The 14044-nt window shown below is 53.6% G+C and overlaps 3 protein-coding genes across 3 annotated transcripts; 1 reads left to right on the top strand and 2 right to left on the bottom strand.

Annotated features, from left to right (window-relative positions):
* Positions 1–332: 332 nt before the first annotated feature.
* On the bottom strand, positions 333–1755 carry BP01DRAFT_359115 (Zn(II)2Cys6 transcription factor domain-containing protein). Its single transcript, XM_025575594.1, has 3 exons — positions 972–1755; positions 751–862; positions 333–686 (listed from the first exon to the last, which is right to left on the bottom strand). Exons 1-3 carry the CDS (start codon positions 1412–1414, stop codon positions 675–677), a joined length of 567 nt encoding a protein of 188 aa, XP_025428867.1. The 5' UTR covers positions 1415–1755; the 3' UTR covers positions 333–674.
* Positions 1756–6176: 4421 nt separating this feature from the next.
* On the top strand, positions 6177–7319 carry BP01DRAFT_367852 (uncharacterized protein; the record flags this gene model as incomplete). The annotated part of the gene is made up of 2 exons (XM_025576481.1): positions 6177–6342; positions 6403–7319. 2 exons carry the CDS (start codon positions 6177–6179, stop codon positions 7317–7319), a joined length of 1083 nt encoding a protein of 360 aa, XP_025428868.1.
* Positions 7320–8676: 1357 nt separating this feature from the next.
* Positions 8677–13977, bottom strand: BP01DRAFT_375927 (AtrD, ABC-transporter; the record flags this gene model as incomplete). The annotated part of the gene is made up of 12 exons (XM_025576920.1): positions 8677–8714; positions 8778–9181; positions 9295–9758; positions 9826–10761; positions 10825–11179; positions 11238–11833; positions 11887–12130; positions 12191–12531; positions 12600–13051; positions 13112–13194; positions 13248–13715; positions 13943–13977. 12 exons carry the CDS (start codon positions 13975–13977, stop codon positions 8677–8679), a joined length of 4416 nt encoding a protein of 1471 aa, XP_025428869.1.
* Between the last annotated feature and the right edge of the window lie 67 nt (positions 13978–14044).

Consider the following 14044-nt stretch of genomic DNA (forward strand, 5'->3'; position numbering starts at 1 on the left):
AAATCCCAAGGGCGTCAGATTGGTGGACCAACTCCCGGAGTTAATCGATCTAATCTTTCTTCTCCACTGTCAAGCGACTACTAGCTCGCAGAGCTCGCAAGCCGGGGCGGCCAGGGGCTATCCAGCGGCATCTGATCCCGACGAATCAGGACGACCCAACTGGAATCTTGGCAATGAGCTTAAGTCACTTCCCTTTCAATGGACGATCGCGGGTGGGAAGAGTAGAGAGGGTCGGGAGACACCGAGAGGAGTGCACCCTCCAGTGGGCTGTATACCTTCCTCCATATGGTGAAAGGCTTAAGTACGGGAAAGACCAGGGGCAGAAGGTCTAAGCGTGCATTGGTTGAATATCTGATTGATGGTGGTTTTCCTCGTCGGAAGGGTATCTCTATATTTGGAATACAAATCGCAGGACAAAAAGGCAAGAGAAAAAAAAAATGCCAGCTTTTCAAACCCGAGCGCTACATACCTAGACCCAGTCTCTGCTACCTGCGACCAAAGCAGCTGAAGTGATCCCATCAGGAGGTGGGGAAGGGGTCGCTCATTTCGGGTTGCCCGCTGGGAAAGTAGAAATGGTCTTCTGCAGGTGGGAGATGATCGCCTGTCGTCACCAACTGGCAGACGAGTGGAAAGGGTCGAAATGCAGTCAACTGCACTGATACACTACCTCCCCATCACTTCTCGTACTTCACAAACATCACGATTAGTCCCAGACCCAAGCAAACAGCGCAATCGGAAAGCAATCAATACCTTGAACAGCAGAGCGGATATATCCTCCGCATCCTCCTTATTGACGCGCGACAGGAGCAACTCCAGCATTAACCGATATTCATTGGCCTCGGTGACCAATTGATCCATTTCCCTAGACAAAAAGTCCCCAGTCTCAACAAAGGAAATCCTCTCACACAGCCAAACAGGGCTTTTTTTCTTTTTTCTTTTTTTTTTTTTTTTTTTGGTTTGGTTTTCCCTACCTCTGAATTCGCTCGCGCTTATGCGCCGGATACCAGCACTGCTTGCCCAGCATGGCACACCGCTGGCATTGGTTCTTCTCGCCCGTGCACTTGAACTTCCCCTGTCGACACGAGTTGCACGCCAGCGCGGCTCGGCTTTTCGGGGCGTATCCACGGCCGGCCTGTCGGGGGATGGGTCGTTTGTTGCGGAGGATAGGATGCGGGGGGGCTGGATTCAGGGCAGTGTGGGTGGTGGTTCGAGGGGAGGGTTCTTCTGCGGAACAGGATGGGGAGGAAAAGTGATTGGTGGAGTCTGGCGATGGTCGGATGTCTGCTGGGGGTGTTGGGAGTTGTTGCTGTGGTGGTTGTTGTTGTAGTTGTGGTGGTTCTCTGGTCTCCTCCCTACCTGATCCTACCCATCGAGGAGCCTCGTCCACGTAGTTTAAAACTCGAGAAATTTCCATATCGGCCGATCGGGAGGAAGAGATGGGTTGTGATCGATAGAAGGAGGGGAGAAGAGGAGGGGGGTGTGGAGGGAGGGGCGGAGGAGGAGAGGAGAAAGGGGAGCAATATGGGGTACAACGGTATAAAGCCCAGTACAGCGTACAGCGTAGATAGAGTAATAGACTTAGTACTAACCAACGGGGGCACTATGGTCTACTTTTGTAGAATCCGGGCAACGGGCCCATCCAGTCTTTTTTTTTCCGCCAGCCAAGCCCTGCATTCCTTTTAACCCAGAGGCGGAGCTGAGAGGGCGTGAGAAAAGAGTCAGAGAGTCAGAGAGTGAGAGAGTGAGCGAGAGTGAGCAAAACAGCGAGACAGAGAGAGAGAGAGAAAGAGAGAGAGAGACTAGAATAAAGATGGTGACGTAGTGGGTTAGGGCTCCCTTGCAGCCAACCACCAAACAGGTTTAAGAGACCGTCAGCCTATGAGATCCACTACATTCCAGGTCTCCACTGCACTTTTCCTTCCCGGTGTTTAGCGGTTGGACCAGAGCGATGAATTCGATGAACTTGACGCAAGGTAAGTTTGCTCGGCCGCTTGAGGTTTCGGCGCCTTCTGGGGCCTCGACCCTCGGTCGCTGCATATCAACTATCCTGTTCTGTTTGTTTTGGACCTGTAGGACCGTCCAAGCTCTGACCATCTGTCCAAACCTGATTTCGGTGGTTTTTTTTTTCTTTTTTGGCTGGATTGCTTGTTGCTCTGCACTGCAATGAAGGGTGGCCAACTTGCCCTGATTCTTTGTTTTATTCTTGTTTCACCACCACCAAGGTATGGTGGTTAGTGAGTGAGTGCACTGGCTGGCACATTGTTGAACTGAATCAGAACCGATTAAAGCCGAGCGAGGGCGAAAATGAACTATGACGTCGAATGACCCTCGGGATTATCTTCCTGGACTCGAGTCGGTTCCACTTCACCCATCCCTTTCCACTGATTGATTCAGGGGCATTGGGGGGGAGGGAAGGAGTGAAAAATTCTGCTGTTCGCTTCCATTGCTTCCACCCATTCCGGTTGGCAGCTCACCAGCCACCTCCGTAATCCCCCAGTAGACATGCACGATGTGTGTGTTTTTTTCTGGCAGTATCAGTGTTCAGGTGGTCTCCCCCCTTTGCCTTTTTTTCCTCTGCAATACTAGACGTATCTGTGACACGGATTCGATATCCGGGTGGAGAGGCCGCCAGTGCAGTTGTCCTCGGCGGGGAATTCGCGATCGGAATTGGTGGGAGACCATGTGATCTATCCTGCCTTCTGTGATGCTCATTCGTGGATCTCACTGGCACCCACCCATCACTTCACTTTTCACATCCGTCACTCGGCCTTCCACACACACACGCCCTATCATATTTAGGTGGGAAGGGGGTGCAACCGCCCTCGCGAGGTGTCGCGGAGCTTCCATGGCAGAGAGCTGGATCCATCATCTTGAGTACCGTAGTTATCTTTGTAAGGCCAAGGCAGGCTGGAGGGTACCAGGAATAGAGGTACTCCGTACTTTTTAACACCGTGTCAGGTGTCATCCGCTTAGAGTGACTGCCGCACGGTGGCTGCACAAGCAGTAGCAGCAACAGCAGCAAATCAAAATCCCGGGGTTGTCTTTTCCACCAGTGGAGTCTTCGCTTGAGGGTCGCTTGCAGATGATCGACCGATGTGATCCCTTCCACCTGACCACTTCTGGTGCCCTACCTACAGGCACAGTTCTCTGCGGGGTCGGTCGGTCGGTCGCTTGTTAATTCGCATCACCAATGACTCCTCACGACTATACAGTTCTGTACTCCACCGACAGTGTCATCTTCACATTCAACCCATGCACAACACGACAGAGGAATTGATCCGATGGACTGACTGCAGAACCTGGGAACGGGAGAAGTCTCTGGAAGAACCATAAAGTTGGATCTAAAGTCCAAACCAGCGGTGCAGGATCTCGATGTAACCAGATGAGGTCAATGCCCTTCCATGGGACTCTCCTTAGCCGCTGCACCCGGCATCAACTGCTCAGCTAAACTTTTTGAGTCCTCCGATAAGTTCCCTCACAGAGAGATCGCAGACCCTCTGTCCCACTCACCCTGAGCCAGCCAGCGGGTTTCTCCTTTTCCCCTTCTGCTCCGCCCATCCACTGGGCCCAGAAAGTGGAGTCGGCCGGTAGAGATTTCCGAAGCAGCGGTTTTTAGGATGGAAGAGGACGAGATTGGCCAGAATTGCCCGCGCTTAGCCGACAGCAGCAAAGGGATCCCTCCCCAGGCCACCGCACCGCGTAAATTTTATGTCACTGATGCTTGCCGACGGCCGAGAGGATGAGTCCAGAACCACGAGGGGTTTTCTTTCCGTCATCACTCTCTTCCATGCGTCTTGCTGATGACGTTCTAGGGACTCTGTAATACCTGGCGGGTGCTCTCTGAATAGACGGATAGGAGACAGGATGAGGCAGCGGGTCGAGATGTACTCCACGGAGTACGTGCAGAGTACAGCGCCCCTCGGATGTTGAGCGACCTCAACCTGCTTTTCATCGCAGCTGCATCCTCTCTCGTAGTGCTGAATGGTGTGTTTATCGCCCAGGTATGGATTAGTAGTCTCAGAGGCTGCGCGGTTTGCTTAGGACCATCAGACCTCACTTTGTCACTCCCTACAGAGGTACGCAATCAGATGATTCAAAGATGATACAGCTGATCCACCCATAGTCTTATCAGCACCGAGAGAGGATCCCTGGAAGTGTTTATTCTCCGGGCTTCGCTTATCCTTCGTGCCTGAGGCTTGACGAGGCGCAGGCGGTGAAGCTTCTACTCCTCGGGGGTTAATCCCATCACCATCACTATTTTCTTCTCCTTCTTCAGGATTGCGATCAGCGGGTTGGGCTGGTTGCATCGCTTCAAGCAAGCTTCTGCATGCACACTGCATTCCCAGATCAAGTGGTTATTTATAATCACCCTCGGATAGAATGCACGTCATTTAAGGGGAAGTTGAATGTAGCAAGGGACATATGCTCGAGAGAGAACGCATTCCGATGCCTTTGTGCTTACATCAAGTTGCCAAGTTTTCGACTCGGATGACATGTCTTCTCTAACCGCGCTAGACTCAAGGGGCAATCGATGCTTCGGAGGCGCTCGCATGGAAAAACGAGCTAGGAATTTGCAAGGAGGGGGATGTATGTGGCTGATCTCCTGGGCATACCTATGGGGTTGTTGTCCATCATGCATCTCAGGGCTAAATATACATTGGTCCCCCAGGCCGAGAGTCAAGACTGCTCTTTTCAAGAACGTGAACATACCCAAGGATCGGTTTGGAAGAAACTACTCAAGATTTTTCCGACATTTGCACCTGAGTTGAACGCATTTCGCAAGTCCCTGCTATGCTGAGATGCAGAGCAATGCGAACATCGGCGCACCCCCAAGCCGGAGGAGGTTCCGGGACCCGCACTTCCTGGGATCTTGTGGACGTATCAAGGCGTTAGAAGGCTTACTGACTACCGTACTTCCAGGATGCAAAAGGCCCACCACGGCACATTCTGTCAGTACCCCGAGAATGTGCATCATTTGCTCTGACATCGGGCCAGCTCATGAGCTGGGAGGTGTCGGGACAGCTCGCAGCTCACTTTGACGCACCTAGAAACTCCTCATCATTTGGTATTCTGTGGACAGCAACGACCCGGATTGCCCGAGGTCTTGCTGCAAGAGGGTTTTTAGACCCACCAGACCTGCGTGGATGACCTCTGCAGCGTGGATCACGCACTATTGCAACTTCCACTGCATGACTTGCAGCGACGAGGGCAATGCCTGCGTGGGTATGATCCAGCCCTTGAAACAGAGCTGCTGGCTAGAATTGTAAGGGTTTATTGACTGAAATCGGCTCATGTTGCATTCGGAGTCCTCCGGTTACCCCTGGTTGTGGTTCGTTATTCGTGACCTGAGATAGGAGCACGACAGCAATTCTTTGTGGATCCAGAAAGCGTATCCGCGGGCCTAGTACAGCCAGAAAGTACCTGACCTGATATTGAGGTTTGGCGCTGATGTTTCCGACCGAGGCTGCTGCCATTTTGTCTGTTACTACTGATGAAAAAGAGCGTGAGGAAGCTACTCGTATATCTTTACCTCCAACATCGAGATCGCACCATTCTGTGTGTGGCGTACGTCTCAATGCTTCAGCCCATCAAGACGAAGAAACCGATGCCGATGTGGCTCAGTTCAGGGTCTTTTCCGTACAAGCATACCTTGAAAACAAATGCTCGTGTTGGACACGAGTGTACTCGAGCAGGTCGGGTTCGTATCGATGTTATTGTTGAGCTGTTCGCAAGCCCCGTCCGTTCAAGGGTGAAGTCGTGTTCAATCCATGGATCAGTCCGCGGAGGCTGCACTCTGTCGCTAATTTTTTTCCATACAAGCGTAAGGATGTGAGCTTTAAACCCCCGGGTTATTGGGATTTTTCACAATGGCCTAGCCGGGGTTGGTAGACTGAGCCCGAGGCATTGGGGGCTTTATCCACGGTTCAGTGCCGGCCATCTTCATCCTCACGCAGGGTTCTAATTTGAGCCCCCCGTTTGGGCTAATCTAGATTAACATAGCCTCTTCATCGAGATGTTATAGATCGTGGTATAGTAAACAACTCTATATAAGCCTCAATGAGCTCCGACGACTCGACTCGACATCCATCACCATAGCATTCACATCAGCAATACTCAAGTTTGTCAATCATATTCATCCTGCACACAATCTTCACTTTGAAGATCAATCTGACGCGATGTATACTGCAGCTTCTTCTCTGTTCGTGACTTTCACGTCCTTTGGCCTCCTTGCGCGAGCTCTGCCCACTGCTCGCTCGGACACTGAGGTCCCCATCACCTTTCACGGCGCAGCGGGTGCGCAGTTCAGCCAGAACTTTCCCATTGGAGGGCCTATCGCCATTAGTGAGTGATCTTCTGCATCCCTACCATTCTGTTTATCCCATCATCGCTAACAGACACTAGACAACGGACTGAGCATTTCCCAGATCACCTCCGACGCTCCCGGCATAACCTGCGTCTTCGACGGTAGCGACGGCAGCATCACGACCGTCCCCGGCGGTATCACTGGGGACGTCGGTCCCCCTCAGGCTCAAACTCAGGGGTTATGCTACTTGGGCTCCCCCGGGTCGACCCCCGCGAGCTCTTTTGTGTCGTCGCCCTCTGTCGCCCCCTCTGTCCCTATCGCTGATGACAGCACCTGGACAAGTCATGTTGAGCCGACGGAGACACCATCCATTCGGTCTCGGTCTTTTGAGCAATGGTCAGCCCCGGACCAGGACATTGAAAACCCGTCTTCTGAGGGGGTTGAGGGTTCATCTTTCCAGACCGTCGAGAATCCACCTACAACTGCGCCACTGCCTGAGGGACCATCTACCACGACTCCTGGCCCTGTGGTCACCGTGCCACCTGAGGTTTATAATGGCACGGCTCCGTGGGACAATTCGACCACTAAGACCTCTTACTCCATTACCACATCTTGCACCACGAGCACGTCTTGCACTACGACCCCTTCGACGACCACGACCTCCTGCACGACGACCCCTTCGACGACCACGACCTCCTGCACGACGACCCCTTCGATGACTACGACCTCCTGCACTACAACCCCCTCTTGCACCACCACTCCGCCTCCTGTGACATTCTCACCACCACACCCTGCTCTAGCTGCGACTCAACCCCGAAACAAGTCATCTCCGCTCCATACCCCACTAGCCAGCCCTGGTCGACCGAATATCTACCACAAGAAGCCCTACCACAAGCATCCCTGCTCTGAAAAGACCTGCACCGAAGCGCCTTACAAGGAATGCCCTGAGGGAAACTGTCCCAAGGACCCTGAGACCACATACCCCGGCACAGTCACTAGAATACTGATCTCGTGAAGGGCCCAGTTCCGTGCACTGACTGCTCCTCGTCTACTCCCGTTCAGTCCTCGGGGGATATATCAGATCGAGGTCAACCTCTTGGGGACTGTGAATGCTGAGTTCCACAGATGAGCATGGGGATTGCGGATGGCATGCGGGCATAATTTGTCTTGGTAGAGCGTGGGAGTCTGGGTGTTGGGTTATTGCTTGGCTGTTGTTGCTGTTTGCGATATTGTTTTTCTTGTTTTCAGATTCAGTTGTTCCGGTTCTGCGGTTTGAGTGATTGTCCTGCTTCATACCTGTCTGTTTTCCCTGGTTTACACCTGGTCATACACTGAAGAGTTGATCAACACGTGCCGATATCCAATATCTTCTCCAACCTGTAGATAAAGGTCAATCTCTGCTGAATCAATCAGCATTTCCTTCTGGAATTAGGTCTGCTCATATTGTCTTTTGCTCTCTTTACACGCACGTCACAGCCGCCCGCTACGTCTCTGAGAGTCCTCGAGATGGCTGCCTGCCGCTGTCTGCAGCTCGTCTGACTGATGACCGCTGACGTGGTAGCGACAATACCATGACGTTTCTTCCAGTCTGTCGATTTTATTGAATTGCGTAACGTAATCGGACAGCGAACCAACGCGACACCGAACCGTCGTTTCTCACTATAGCTACCACTGACAAAATAGAACTTCAACTATTTGTCTAGTACTTAATATTTAGTAGTAATAGAATGATAGAATAGATTATTTTATACTATAAAATATAAACTTTTGAGAAATATTATCTATATATTAAAATTATTTTGTAGTAATTATATAGTTGTATTTAAAATATATTACGTGTAAAATTAAGTCTCTTCTTTTGTATACTTTTATTTCCATAAGTATTTTATTATCATTATATATAGTAGAATACTTCTATTCAAAATATTCATTAAATTTTTATACATAGTAGAATTTCTAGCTTCGAGTGGTAGCTATAGTAAGAAACGACGGATCGGTGTCGTGCCGGTTCGCTGTCCGATTACGTTATACGATACAGGAATCTGATGAGGGCCTGTTCGCTGCCGAACCCAGCCTCGGATGCTGCGGTCCCACTTCTGCTTCGGCGCCGAATGACGCTTTGCGGCTGGCGGAAAAGAAATGGTTAAGTACTCCCTCCGGAAAAATATGTAGATAACTACGGATGTAAGATCCAGAATGCGATTGTGTGTATGCGCACAGTAGAGTGAAGATTTAGTCTATTAAGGATTGATCGATGCTTTGTAAGCTGCAAAGATCGCGAATGAAAACCCCGTACAAGTCCACTTAGGACAATTACCCCTAATGTAGAATACAACCACACATACATAATAATCCATACAACATGAAACCGTCTATCTCCTCCTCCTCCAACCCCAACTCCAGAATCCAGCTACAGTAAATCCCATTCAAGCCTTGGAACCACGCTTTCTCATCCACCCCCACAGCCGCCTACCATCAAACCCACCCCGCACCCTCACGAACCAATACAAAAACACCGCCGCCGCCACATTGAATGCAATATACGCCCACATCAACCCGAAATTCCGCCACCGATCGGCATAGCTGGCTGACAGCTCGGTGAGATAGACGTTCGAGTTCGTCATCTCGCAGAAGGCGCAGTCCGAGGTGGCGTTGGGGTTGTAGACGGCGCCCCCGGCAAGCTGCATGTAGGCGGCGAGGTAGCTCTCGCAGGTGGTGTTGGCGGCGGGTTGGACGATGATGAGTTCGAGGTCCGAGCATTGCACGCTGGTGTTGGCGAGGCCGGTCGAGAGCATCCCGCTGACGAGGTAGGTGAGTGGGGAGACGCGGTACATGAAGATCCAGAAGCCTGGGAGGGCGGTTGGGGAGGCGAGGACACTATATGGTGGGGGGAAGTGGTTAGTGAGTACTTCGATAAGTAGTGGTAGTGTTGCTAGAGTAGGTAGTAGTGCACCGGGCTTGATGCACCAGGAGGAAGGGAAAGGACGCACCCGCAGAAGATCAAACACATCGCAAATAGCAGCAGGGCGAGCGTCGCGCCCACCTCGGCCGTCGCTACCCCTGCCACCATCATGATCGTAAACGTGCCGCAGTGCATCAGGAACGACCAGATCAGCAGGAACATCAACCCCCCGCGCTCCGCCGTGGCGTGCGTCTCCTCGGCGTTGTGGTTCATGCCGATGATGTAGTAGAAGGGCAGGAAGATCAGCACCGCCGCCAGGGAATTCCACGGGATGTCGGCGAAGATGTTGGCCAGCATGAAGGCCGACCAGGCGTAGGTCTTGGCCGGGCGTTCGCGCACTTCGTACAGGTCCCGCTGCTTGATGAAGTTCGGCATCGTCTGGTAGGCCAGGAAGGCGAAGATCACAAGGAGCATGAAGATGGCGTAGGTTTGATGCTGGAGACCGAGGATCGTGATTTTGGTTTGCAGGAATGAGAGACCGATGAAGAGGGCCTGTGGCTGGGGGTTAGCGAGAGTGGATGAAGGGGGGGGGGCAGGGGAAAGAGTTAGGGTTGCGTACCGCGCCGAAGCAGAGGACGAGTTTGGCGTAGATGTAGGAGGGCGTGCGCCAGTATTGTTGCATCACTCGCTTGGTGCATAGCAGGAGCTGCGTGAAGAAAGGCGCCGCGTATTGCTGATGCGAGGTGAAGTCCTGCACTCCCTGGGTCGAGGACTTGCGCTCTTCGAGACGCTGGAGCTCTTGTCGCACCGCCTGGTACTCGGGACTTTCTCTCCACGTTACTGGCCAATCGCGCACAGACTGAGAGCCGGGCGCGGCCCCGATGACCTCGAGCATCCATTCGGCGGGGTTTTCCTCTTTGGCGCACACTCTGGCGCCGTGACGCTCAAAGTAGCCGGTCAGGGTGCGTGAACTTGCACCGATGGGGCCGAAATACACCGTGCGGCCACCCTTGGCGAGGAGGAGCAGGCGATCGAATTGTTCGAACAGGATCGCGGACGGTTGGTGGATGGTACACAGGATGGCCTGCCCGTGGTCGGACAACTTGCGCAGCAGCAAAGTGATTGACCAGGCCGTCTGGCTATCCAGGCCCGAGGTTGGCTCATCGAGAAAGACGAGCAGATCAGGCTTGGCCGCCAGTTCCACCCCGATCGTCAATCGCTTCCTCTGTTCCACATTGAGACCCTCGCCAGGTACTCCGACCACCGCGTCGGCATAGGGCCGCATTTCCAGCAAGTCGATGACCTCTTCGACATACTTGTATTTGTCCGCTTTGCTCACCGTAGCCGGCTGTCGGAGCAGGGCACTGAACCGCAGTGCTTCTCGGATGGTGCTGGTCTCGAGATGCACGTCTTGTTGCTGCACATAGCCGACTCTTCGCTGGAAGGACGGGTCGCGCGGGACGCCATTGACGAAGACCTCTCCGGACACGACCCCGGTCTTGACTCTGCTCGCGAGAAGATCCAGCAGCGTGGTTTTGCCGGCGCCTGACGCTCCCTAGACGCTCGAGGATCAGTACCCGCTGTGAGGGAGGGAGCAAACACGCGGATTAGGACTTACCATCAAGGCAGTGAGGGTGCCCGGCGTCACCCAGCCGTCGATGTGATCGGAGATACGGCGCATCTCCCCTTTGATCGGTACGTCGTAGCACACATCCTTCCAGTGTAAGGTATTGGATTCCAGCTGGAGATTGATGTCGCCATCACTGGCGGCCTGGTGTTCTGCCAGGGCCCTCGCATCTTTCTCGCCGGATTCCTCGTCCTGCGGGGCGTTCTCGTTGGCGCTGATGACACCAGATTTACTGCGCTGGAACACCAGTACCTCGCCTTTGGACTGGTCAAACATCACGAACTCAGCAATCAGCAGGTACATGGTCATGAAAAACAGGATAAACGCCACCAGGATGCCGAAGTTTCTGCCTCAGTGGATTAGTACACAGGCTGCTGCCCGGAGGGGAGAGAGAGGGAGCACACCTCCAGGTGTGAGAGTAGTAGTAGCTGTAGTTGGCGGCGATGTACGCATCGCCACTGACCAGGCTCGAGCCGGTAGAGGCCCCTGCCACGGCACAAGTCCGGTCCTCGCTGGAGATGGTTTCATACGTGGGACCCGAGGGAACGAAGCTGGCACACTCGAAGGAGCGATGGTGGAACTCATTGGCGACCAGGGTCTCGTAGGAGTAGGCGATCGGGTTGATGTAGTTGATCCACCGCAGCCACCCCTGCATGTTGCGGATCGGCAGGACAAACCCCGTGTAGATCACGAGCGCGATGACCATCAAGGCGATCGGCGTCAGGGCTTGGGGAATGGTCCGCGTGCTCTGGGCGATGGTGCGGAAAATCATCGACATGGTCAACGTCGTCATGAAAGCGAAGAGGAGGTAGATGACGACGTGGTCCGACTCGCGTCGCAGGTTCGACATGTAGTACAGCGGGATATTGAAGCCTATCGTGGACAGGATCTTGCAGGGCAGGTCGCAGATCATGGAGGCGACGGCTTCGGACATCGGGTGGTAGAAGGCGTAGGCGGCGTGTTTCTCTACAATCGGTCGCTGCGCGTAGAGCGCCAGAATCTGGATCATCAGGTCAGCTCGCACTGTCCCCATCGTCGCTGATGCTTTCTCACCTCAAGAGCGCTACTCAGCGCGTTGAAGAGGACGGCGAAGAATAGCAGAACGCATCGATCGACAAAGCTCGCGGTGGTGTCTTCCAGGTGGTAGAACACACTACCAAGGACGAGGGAGAGAAAGAAATTCCCAAGCACGGTGGCGAAGAAGAATGTGGGATCCCCGAGGATTCTGCGATAGCCTCGTCGGATGCACAAGAGTATCTGTCGCAGAATGGATACCGTATAGGGCGAGTTGGGGGTCCTGTGGAGAGATTCAGTTTCCGAACGCGCACCTCACTGCCCAAGACGGGGGCCTACTTACATGAATCGTGATCTCTCCGCATCCTTGGAGGCTTCAAACTTTTCCGTCGCGGGGCTTTCCTTGTGTTGTTGATTGGCTTGATCGATCTCCTTGCAAAGGTCATTTCGTAGTGGACTTTGTTGCCATGCGCGGGCGAATTCGTCGGGGGTGCGCGGCACTCGGGTTTCGAAGCCAGGGCGAACTACTCGTTCCACGGGGTTGGTCAAGGAGGTCAAGAAGTCTCCTGTGGTCTGTCGATCCGGGCAGATATAGCCCATGTCGAGGAAATATTGTTTCGCCTGATCGGCAGGCCCAAAGTAGATCTGTCGCCCCTCGTAGAGCACTGTCACTTTGTCGAAGCACTATGTAGGTGCATGAGACCTGCGTCAGCGGGAATCATCAGGAAATCAGAGAATAGGGACCGACACACATCATAGGCCTGTTGTGAGGCTTGATACAGCGCGACCACGGCGGCCGTCCCCGTCATCTTGACCCCCAGCTTGACCGTTTGGATGAACTGCAGCGCGGTGGCGCTGTCGAGTCCGCGCGAGCTATTATCCCAGCATTGGATACAACCTTGGGTCAAGCAGGTCTCCGCAATGCTCACTCTCTTTCGCTCCCCCCCACTCACCCCGCGGATGAAGTCGTCGCCGACTTTCGTGTTGACGGTGTGGGATATCCCAAACACTGCCATGACTACATCCCGTAAATGGGTTGCATAACACTCTCTCGAGACCCCTGGGAGCCGATTCCGCGGGGTCTTGGCTAGGGCTGCGTACAGCAGCGTTTGTCCGACGGTGAGATGCGGAAAGTGGACGTCCGTCTCAGCTTGGTAGATCACGTCGCCGCGGAATTTGCGATGCATTGTGCTCCACGGGATGCCTGTGCAGGGAGTTCCCTCCGCTTAGTTCCAGCGTTGTAGAGTTGAAAGGTCATTCTTACCATCATAGCTGAGTTCCGCAGCATCCGCCACCGAGAGACCCTTGGTGTGGCCTGCAATTGTTTTCAATAGGGTCGATACACCACTATCAATCATCTCCGTTAGCCGCAATCATTCCAACAGCGGACGTATACGAACCTGCCGGGTTTGCCTAAGACCAGGAGCATCTCGCCGCTGCGCACGATGCCGTCGTGGTCCCGCAAGATCTTGACCTCGTCTCGTTTCCTCGGGATCCACCCCGCCAGAAGATCCCCGAGGCCTTGCCAGACCACATTCGCCACGGTCGATTGATATGCCGAGCCACTTCCATATCCGCTCACATTGAGGTGACGGTACGACACGCCTGCTGTGCGCTTGGGGAACCGCTCCGGGTCCTGGGAGGTTAACTCAATGAGGGCTTGCACCCAGCGCTTGGCGCTGAACTTGGGGGAGTTGGGATCCAGGCAGGTATCCTGCGCATCGGTGAACGGGTTGATGGAGGCGCCGTGAGGCCAATCGTGGACGGAGTCTTGTGTAAAACGTCGGGCGAGTTGGCGGATTTGCCGTTGGTTCTCGGCGGGTATCTGCGAAGCCTCAGGCTCTTCGTCGATTCGGGCTGTACGATCACTGGACGATGAGGATACAGACCTGCTCAGACTGCTATCCTGCTCGGATGATTCGGGATTCGAATCTGGGTCGAGCATGATGAAGATGATACGAATGGGGAGTGGGAATTAGCCTCGATGGGGGAGGGCAAACGAGGGACAGATTGCTTGAGGCCGGCTTTGATGATCATTCTTATATGACTTTCTAACCCGGTGACATTTCTCTCTCATCTTACGCCCCAGGGGAACTTTTTTTTACTGAATAATTCTAGCCGATAAGGCATTGGGGGAAATGACTTCAAACGGCGCCGACGCCAACAGGCAGACGAGTAGCGTCGGAGGCGATCGGAG

The sequence above is a fragment of the Aspergillus saccharolyticus genome (assembly GCF_003184585.1).
Source record: "Aspergillus saccharolyticus JOP 1030-1 unplaced genomic scaffold BP01scaffold_31, whole genome shotgun sequence".
NCBI classification, from domain to species: domain Eukaryota; kingdom Fungi; phylum Ascomycota; class Eurotiomycetes; order Eurotiales; family Aspergillaceae; genus Aspergillus; species Aspergillus saccharolyticus.

Coding starts and splice junctions, on each gene's coding strand:
- BP01DRAFT_359115 (XM_025575594.1), bottom strand. CDS start 1,414: ATGGAAATTTCTCGAGTTTTAAACTACGTGGACGAGGCTCCTCGATGG. Junction 863..971: donor AAGCGCGAGCGAATTCAGAG/GTAGGGAAAACC, acceptor CTTTTTGTCTAG/GGAAATGGATCAATTGGTCA.